Here is an 8,822-nt window from a genome sequence, read left to right as displayed (position 1 = left end):
CCTGTGTCCCCAGGGCCCTCACAGCCCCCGCTGCTCTCCCAGAGCCCCTCTGCCCCCCACTGCTCTTCTGTAGCCCCCGTTTGTACCTCCACACCTCCCATTTGCCCCCCGCAGCCTCTGCCCGCCGCCCCTGGAGTGTTGGTGGCTCCTGCCTGCGCCTCTGTGGGCCCCACAGCCCCCACTGCTCCTTCAGAGCCCCCATCTGAGCTCCCAGAGCTCCTTCGGCCCCTGAGCTGCACTCCCAGAGCTCCCGAGGGTCTCCCCCCCGGGCTCTCCAGCTCTCTTCCCGGGCCCAACTCTTTCATCCTACCACTTTTCCCTCTCAGACTCTCTTGTGGTGGTGTCCTGGGCCTCAAACCCGCTGTCTTCGCCTTCCCCCAAGCTCCTGTCCATCTGGTGTCACCCCCCCAGCCCCCTGTGTTGTGTCCTGGGGTCCCCTGTGCGCAGCCCCTCCGGTTGACCAGCAGTCACTCTGCATCCCCGGGTCACCAGGACTCGCTGTGCCATGGCACATACTGGGGTATCTGCCCTTCTCTCTGTCGTCCCCCCCAGTTGCCCCAATGCTGTAGCCACCTCTGTGCCCCACTGGCCCATGTGATGGCACCCCTCTTGGGGTATCTTTGTTTTACTTGGGTCTATCCCCAAGCACAGTCCCCTGCATCCTGTCCCTCATTGCCTGCAACTAGTACAGCAGCTTGCTGGAGGACTCTGGAGCTCAGTGTAAGCTTCAAAACTCCTTTGAGAGCAGTTTCTACCCCTTCAGCAAATTTCCTTTATTCCAGATGCTAATTGCTAAGTGATGCAAACTGGAAACGATCAATTGCTTAACATTGCTTTTTCTGATTGCTGTGACCTCACAGCTCAGATTTCACTTGTAGTAAATGGTGTGTTATCACCCTGTCCTTTCTCAAAGTGTAGATTCTCCTAAGGTTAAACAAGATCCAGAGAAGGTTTTTAAAACTTTGGTGGTATTATTGTTTATATTGTGGCAAGCAAGCACTAGAAAAGCTAACTTTGGGCTAACATCCCCTTCAGCTCTTTGCCGTGCAAACGTACAACAACAACACGTGCCCTAAAAATGGTAGTTATTTTTGTCACGTCTTAAAGGAGCAAAAAAGGAAAAAGCCAGTTTGTGTGCTTTTTCAGCGTCCTTTTAAAAGAGCTGTGAATGTCTGATTCCAGCACAAAATTGGGCAAAGGGGGACCTGGGTAATATCCCCAATTTACTGAATCCTTTGGGCAAATGGTTTAGCATCTCTTTAAGTACATTGCTCTGCCTGTAAAACAGGGATAACACCACAGCGAGGCAGATTAAATTCCTTGTAAACTGCCTTGGGTTGGGAGAGAGGCATGAAAAGCTTCTTCCTGCTCCCCTGGAAACCTGCATACGTTCAGCTTTAGACTCTCAGTGAATTCACAGCACCTTTACAGGCTGCTGCATGTCCCAGGAGCGTCAGGAGCTATCTGGGGCCGCATCTATAGCCCGTGGCAAATACAGGAGGTGTAGAAAAGGGTTGAGCGAAGTTGAAGTTGCCTTATCCTGCTTTGTGCTGCAAGCTAGCAGTGTGAGTGATGGGTTCCCGCTGGTCACCAGGGGCGTGGAGAGCAGATGAGCCTTAATTATAAATCTCTTCCTTTCAGTTTTAAGGACTGAAGATACAATCCCACAGTGAAGAGCAGAGAAGCCACCTGGAAGAACAACCCTCCCAACCCTCTGTTGTTATGGCAGGGGGAAGGCGGGGCCCCAATCGTACCTCCTACTGCCGAAATCCCCTCTGTGAACCGGGGGCTGCTGGCGGCTCCGGCCATTCCACGAGTTCCTCTGTCACGGGTGTGCGCTCACGCACCAGGTATGTCCAGGTCTCCCCATCTTCACATCTAGCCAGGCCAGCTGCTCCTCTCCGAGGTGGGTGTGAGAGGCCACCTTATCTCCCCGTCTCACACGTTGCTGGTTTTCCTGTGGCTCAGGGATTTGTTAACTCCCTGTGTCTAGCTGAAATCCTTTTCCGGTATGTGACAGCATCCATGCTACATGTTGTAATTGGGATAGGTGGGTTCTAATTTGCCCGAGGCTGTTAAGTGTTTTATCAGATCGTGACAGGCTTCCAGGAGCGTTCAAAAGCCTTTAGTGGCCATTGAATGGGAAGTGAGAATAGAGTCAAATTTTAATCTAAAGCCTGACTCTCGAGTTCTGGTTGTTGCATCTCCTGTGCCCTGAAGCTTATATCAGGTGAGGTGTTTCTGGGGTAGAGTTTAGCTAGGTCAGGTGATGTGTAGGCTGCAGGGTTTTTTTTTTCAGATTCCAGCCTGGCTGGTTGGTCGCATTTCTGCATCTGAGGTAGAGAGGAGGAAGGAGAAGCGGAGCACCGACAGCAATACATAAGCAGAAGGTGACTTATGAACTCTCTGCAAAGAAAATGTGAGATCTGTCTTAACGTACTCCCTGCTTACAGCCCTAGGCCAAGAAATTTATAGGGATACAGTTATTCAAACAAGCTATTGCAAGGGCACAGAAGGTGGAGCAATCCACCTTGTACGTACTTTGCTGTGAGAGCGTGCGCAAGGGTTCTTATCACAAGTAGGTAATGCAGTACAAATCCACGCCCCAGCTCACCTCCAAGCGAGTTCTCTCTGTAGCCGTACCCTCTGCTACCCGGCACCTACATGGCAGCCCAGGCCGAGCAGTCCCAAAGCGCTTTACGCTCTTTGTGCCTATGAGAGTCTTGTTGCTGCTCTTGCAAGAGCACCCTTAGGTCTTGTGTGTCTGTTCAGAGCTGAAAAGGTTTCGTGTTTATATTTAAAGCCCTTTACTAGAGGACCAGAACAGGAACTCATGTTCTGTGTGCAGGAACGGAGTTTATTGATGGATTTATCAATCCTGAGGAGCTGAATCAATCTTGTCAGCTTGGGAATCCGGGGATTTCAGAGGCAACTCGGGTTCCTCAAGTTTTTCCCTCACGCACAGCTTTTTTTTAGGCTGTCAGCCTTCTGTTTTAAAAAGCGTAGGCTGATCCACCTGTGTCCACCCCTGGGCTAGAAGTCCTTCTGCAGTCACTCTGAGACTTGTGTGGTTTCAGTTTGGGATTTTTGATAGGAGTTGGTGCTCTGTAGTTCCTTCGAAACCCACACCCAGATTCCTTTGACTGTTGTTATTTAGAGATTGCAAATCAGGAGAGATATATCTAGTCTATATTAATTCCCTTCCCTTTGATGAAAAGGGTTGCTGTCTGGGATTGTGTGCGTGCTCACACAGGAATAGGCACCCCTGACTAAACTTGTTTTTCCTCCATAGTTGAATAGAAGTTGAAGAGTGAGAAAGAGCTTGCGTTTAATTGCTCTGTATTCATGTCCAAGCACTCTTAGAAATGTAAATAGCAACTCGAGGCCTAAAAGCTTCCAATTAATTAAGAGGGCCACCGGTTGCCCCTTGAATAGCTGAACACAGCCACAGCTTTTGAACCTGACTCAACACGAGGGATTTAATAGCAAGTGACCTGGTGCTGTAGACTGGCCGCGTTCCAAATACTGCTTTCACTGGGCAAATTCCCACTCACGTCTGCCTGTAACAGTCGTCCTGGACATCCTCGGGGTGCTGACACTTCGGGTTTTTTGGCAGCCACTGACCGTGATAGTCAGCTCAGGTTTCTCAGTCCGTATTGGACCCACCGACTCGGATGAGTACGTGGGCTGGAGGACAGCGCTGTGTTTATCGCAGGGAAGCGACTGCTGGCTTTTGCTTTACCTTGGTAGGAGCGGTTCGGGTACGGGCCTTTCCAGCCCACCTTTGGCAACTCAGACCGTCGTCCCGCTCCGGCACTGTAAGATCCCAGAGCTGCCTGTGGAGAGGAGTGTGCTGTTTGAACTTCAGCTCTTCTTCTGTCATCTCGTTGCTCTGTTTGTCCACTACATCAACATCTACAAAACTGTGTGGTGGTACCCTCCCTCCCATCCGCCTTCGCACACGTCATTGGTAAGTACCAAAGGACAGCTGCTGTCCGGTGATATTCACAGACTGTCTCTTGAGTCGTTAGACATAAAGTTTTCTATATACATTTGATGCAAACTACATGCGACTACAGCCCTGGCGGGTTGGTCGTGTGACTCTGATTTGGCAAATTTTGGGCACTGCTGTCTGCTTGGCATTCTCTTTCTGATCTTGGAAGAGAGAGTCTGTGGAGGAGAGAGTAACTTGGGAGCTTCTCTGCTGAATGTGGGTTTCTGTTGCCCAATGGAAAGTAGAATCATTTTGGTTTTGTCACTGCAGAATTTTCATCTTATTGACTTCAACGTGCTGACAGTGACAACGATCGTCCTGGCACGCCGGCTGATCGGTGCTATTGTGAAGGAGGTAAAGTCCCCGAGCAGATCTCGGAACCGTTCTTTCCTCTGAGGCGAAATGTAAAGCTGTGTGTCCCTTTTGCAGTTCCTCTTGTGTCCTTTTCTAAAGAACTTTGTGCTATGTCCAAATCAGAAACCTCAGCATGGTTTCTAATGTGAAGAACAGAGAACAGAAATGAGCGCCTCAAACCGTTGCTCGTGACTCTCTCTGTCCTTCTGTGATTGTTTCTGAATTGCTGCCTCAACTAGACTGTAGTAATTCTGCTTTCTTCCTTGTGAAGAACAGTATTTGGCTCTTTTCCTGTTCTCTTAATTACTCTAGCTTTCTGCAAGGAGGAACCAGCGTAGGTCGGTTTCTGCTGACTGCGGAAGCTTTCTGTGGTGAGCAGGTCCCGGAGAGCGGGCTGGTCACACCGATAACTACCAGACCTTAACGTGAAACTCTGAGAGCTCTCCTCGTTCCAGCTTGAGGCATGCGGGTTTTGGAGAGTCCAGATTCCGGCCTACAGAAGGCTTCCCCTTCCTGGTGACAGTCGGAGCCTTTCGCTAGCTCTTCATATGCATATGAAGTTGATTTTACAGATTGAGTGCCGCTCATTTACCGTTTGCTTCCTGTAGGAAGAGTGACTTAGTCTCCCCGCCGCCCAGCTCTTTCTTCTCTCCCCGCAGGCTTCGCAGAGTGGCAAAGTCTCCCTGCCACGCTCTGTTTTCCTGGTGGTCACTCGGTTTGCTGTTCTCACTGGCACAGGCTGGAGTTTGTGTCGATCAATAATTCATCTTTTCCGAACCTACTCTTTCCTTAATCTCCTGTTCCTGTGTTACCCGTAAGTATCTCTTCTGTCACTTATGTGTGATTCCTGATGTTGCTTCTGTGCAGTGGGTGTTGCTCAGTTGAAATTAAGCCTGAAAGTAAATAAGCACTCGATTACCTGGTAACGGAACTTAAACTGCCCTTTTCCCTCTTGCTCTGTCACATTTCTTCTTGGTGGCAGGGTGTATCTTTAACATCTACCCATATTCAGCTTTAATATAAACAGCTAGCTATAGTTCTTGGATTGCTTGTGTCCTCTGAAAAGGATTGTGTGTTTTTTTCGTGGTATTCAGAGAAGGTGTATCTTTGGTTTACCTTAGTCCTTGGGTGCCTCGGCCAGGTGGAATGAATCAAACAGCTTCCCTGCTTCACGTTAACTAACAAAAGGAAGCCGGTTCTATTTCCAGTCAAGCAGTGGAAATATCTCCCTCCTCTCTGGTAGATGGAGGAGGAAGCATCTCATAAGGATCTGAGACTCAGTGCTTGTGTTTGAGTTCAGATCGGTGAAGCTCTTTGCTGGAGTTTCTGTAGGTACCAGGTGCCATTTAGGAGGGGGATGCGACCATAATGCTGATGTGCTGCCAGCAAAGGCATCCCACGGGGAGCTCGTAAGGAAATAACCACCTTTCTGCACTCTGCTCCTCCAGGTTTGGCATGTACATTCCCTTCCTTCAGCTGAACTGTGACTTTCGGAAGACGGGCCTCTTCTCCCAGGTGGCCAACATCGGTCCCAGAGAGACCGGCGAGGTGAACTCCAGGAGCAGAGACTACCTGACCGTCCTAAAGGAAACCTGGAAGCAGCACACTCGACAGATGTACGGCATGGAGGCCATGCCCACGCACGCCTGCTGCCTCTCCCCAGATCTCATCCGCAATGAGGTGGAATACCTGAAAATGGACTTTAACTGGCGGATGAAAGAGGTGCTGGTGAGCTCCATGCTCAGTGCCTACTACGTGGCCTTTGTGCCGGTCTGGTTTGTGAAGGTGAGCGAGGGCCACCTCTGCTCTTGCAGACGCTGCTCCTCCAGGCGTGGGACCGGCTGGGGAGCGTTGTGGGGAGGCGGACACTCTTTTCCCTTCCAGCTAAGAGCTGGATCGCAGGAGAGGTTAGTCAGAGGGTTGGGCTGTGTGTGCAGGCGGCTGTATCCAACCCATTTACGGAGGCCTCGTGAAAAGTAAGAAGCAAAACTATCTAGGTTTAGGTTTGCTTAAGCTCCGGTTAACAGAGGTCAATATTGTCCTGGTAAAGTGTATTCTGACTGTCCTGAGAGTGTGCATCCATCTGTTCGGGAGCAGCGTCTCCCTCCTGCCTCCCCTGTGAAGCTAGAAGGACTCCAGGCTGACCAGTCCTTCACGCAGCGACCTTCTGTGAGGTCAGAGCTCCGGGACAGGGGGATTGACTTTCATAAGGGAGGCAGTATGAAAGAGGATGGGCTTTTATTAGGATTTTTAGCTTATTTAAGTTCCCGATATGCTGTACAGTGAGACAAATGTCTCGTAGTAAATCCGTCAGACCTTGGGGGTGAACCCAGGCCTCTTCCCCTGAGGGACTGGTGCTCCCACCCATCGCCAGCTGAGCTGGGGGGATCATCGGTAACTATCTCCCTATTTTTGGTGATGGGCGATGATAGCGTCAATGTTTCACCGTGGTGTGTTCAGGAGCTGTACAGCAGCCATCCTATGTGGGCGCTTCTTTTTCAAGCAGGATTAATAGCTACGTGAAAAGCCCTCGTTTTACCTGCCTGAGTGCTTTGTGTTTTGATGGCTTTGTTAGGTGAGGCTGTCCAAACACGTTGTCACACATTCTTCTTGTCCCCCCACAGAACACTCAGTACTATGACAAACGCTGGTCGTGTGAGCTCTTCCTCCTGGTTTCCATCAGCACGTCTGTGATCCTGATGCAGTACCTCTTACCTGCGCGCTACTGTGACCTGCTCCATAAAGCTGCAGCGCACCTGGGTTGCTGGCAGAAGGTCGATCCAGCCCTCTGCTCCAACGTGCTGCAGCATCAGTAAGGAACTCTCTCCCGGGGCTGGGGCTGGAGGTTTCTCTTAGCTGGCACGCTTCTCGGCGCCAACAGCGGCTGAGTGGGGAGCTCAGCTTTCCAGCCACCTCTCTTCCTCCTCTTGATGCCTAAAAAAAAAAAAAAAAAAAAAAAAAAAAAAAAAAAAAAAAAAAAAAAAAAAAAAAAAAAAAAAAAAAAAAAAAAAAAAAAAAAAAAAAAAAAAAAAAAAAAAAAAAGAAAGAAAAATGAAAGCAGAGTTGTCGGCTGACGCATCCGACAGCACACAGACTGTACTGTCCACTTCCAAGCGCAGCAAGCAGATCTGATTTTTTGGCAAGGTGCCTGCTGTTTCTGGCCCCAGGTAACTGCCGTTAGACGCCTTGCCGGGCCAAACTCTGCCCTCGCTGATGATGGCAGCTTGGTGCTGCGGCCAGCGCTGTGGAAGCAGCTCGTGCGTTGTCTCCGCTGATGGTGGGATGGCAGCAGACACCCCCTCGGCTGTAGAGGTGGAAATAAGAGAGCTCTCTGCTTGTTTTCCTGCAGGTGGACAGAAGAGTGTATGTGGCCTCAGGGAGTGTTAGTGAAACACAGCAAGAACGTGTACAAAGCCGTGGGTCATTACAACGTGGCGGTGCCCTCAGACGTCTCACACTTCCGATTCCACGTAAGATCGCATCTCCTTTTTGGGGACAGAGGTGTAGCGCCTGGGCAGGGTCACGGTCCCCTTGTCCTCAGCCCCTCTGGCTGCCTGAGCTGGAGAGCTGAGCTGGAGAGCTGAGCTGGAGAGCTGCCCGCGGGTGGAACGAGTGGGGTTCGGTACAGCGTTTCATCTCAGTCCCACGTCTCCCGTTGGTGCTGCCGGGAGGGTGACTGGCCTGTGCAAACCGGGGCTCCGTCCAGAGCCGGTCATGGGCAGATGTGTCTCCAGAGGGGAATCACAGAGGAATCCTCACCGGCCTCTGCCTCGTACGTCCTGTCAGAAACGTGATCCGGAAGGTCTGACCTCGCTCAGTGCCTTACCGTGGTCTCTCCTACAGTTCTTTTTCAGCAAACCACTGAGAATCCTCAACATCCTGATTCTGCTGGAAGGAGCCGTCATCTTCTACCAGCTTTACTCGCTGATTTCTTCAGAGAAGTGGCACCAGACGATCTCTCTGGCTCTGATCCTCTTCAGCAATTACTACGCCTTCTTCAAGCTGCTGCGTGACCGTCTGGTGCTGGGCAAAGCCTACTCGTATTCTGCCAGCAGAGACTCAGAGCAGAAGTTAAATTAAAACAATTGCACTGATGCTCAGCTTATTACAAAACAAACAAAACAAGGAACCCTCAGAGCTTTGTATTTTTGTTACCACTGCTTTTTTTTTTTTTTTTCTTTGATAACTGATGTAATTAAAAGGAAAAAACATATTTTTTTACTCCCAACAGTTGTTTGTGTGTTTGTTGTCTGGTAAAATTCCCCGAGAAGGCCTCTTCTTGTTTATATTTGAGAGGAGCGATGTATTAACGACGCTGCTTAGTTTTGAGAGGTGCAAATCCTCCTGCTCCCGCTGGCACCGAGCGGGAAGGTGAGAATTGCCCATACGTTAAACCTCCCAACTTCCACTCCGACTTCTTTGATGAGGGGCTGAGCCCCAATCCTGTGGGTTTGGGTATTTTTTTTTGGGGGGG

General features: G+C 50.2%; 1 protein-coding gene across 1 annotated transcript; it reads left to right on the top strand.

Moving 5' to 3' along the window:
• Positions 1-1,640: 1,640 nt before the first annotated feature.
• TMEM39B (transmembrane protein 39B) lies at positions 1,641-8,578 on the top strand. The gene is made up of 8 exons (XM_009884529.1): positions 1,641-1,850; positions 3,751-3,970; positions 4,265-4,348; positions 5,008-5,162; positions 5,797-6,133; positions 6,973-7,160; positions 7,698-7,818; positions 8,192-8,578. The coding sequence occupies exons 1-8, from the start codon at positions 1,723-1,725 to the stop codon at positions 8,426-8,428; spliced, it is 1,470 nt and encodes a 489-aa protein (XP_009882831.1). The 5' UTR covers positions 1,641-1,722; the 3' UTR covers positions 8,429-8,578.
• Positions 8,579-8,822: the final 244 nt, after the last annotated feature.

This window comes from Charadrius vociferus, unplaced genomic scaffold, assembly GCF_000708025.1.
Source record: "Charadrius vociferus isolate BGI_N301 unplaced genomic scaffold, ASM70802v2 scaffold1485, whole genome shotgun sequence".
Taxonomy (NCBI): domain Eukaryota; kingdom Metazoa; phylum Chordata; class Aves; order Charadriiformes; family Charadriidae; genus Charadrius; species Charadrius vociferus.
The sequence above is the reverse complement of the archived record's forward strand: the minus strand, read 5'-3'. Positions and strand labels throughout refer to the sequence as shown.

What these genes read in the sequence shown, in the direction of transcription:
- TMEM39B (XM_009884529.1), top strand. Translation starts at nt 1,723, where the DNA reads ATGGCAGGGGGAAGGCGGGGCCCCAATCGTACCTCCTACTGCCGAAAT. An exon ending in TCGGTGCTATTGTGAAGGAG is followed by an intron (nt 4,349 to 5,007) that starts GTAAAGTCCCCG and finishes CTCTCCCCGCAG; the next exon opens with GCTTCGCAGAGTGGCAAAGT. An exon ending in TCCAACGTGCTGCAGCATCA is followed by an intron (nt 7,161 to 7,697) that starts GTAAGGAACTCT and finishes GTTTTCCTGCAG; the next exon opens with GTGGACAGAAGAGTGTATGT.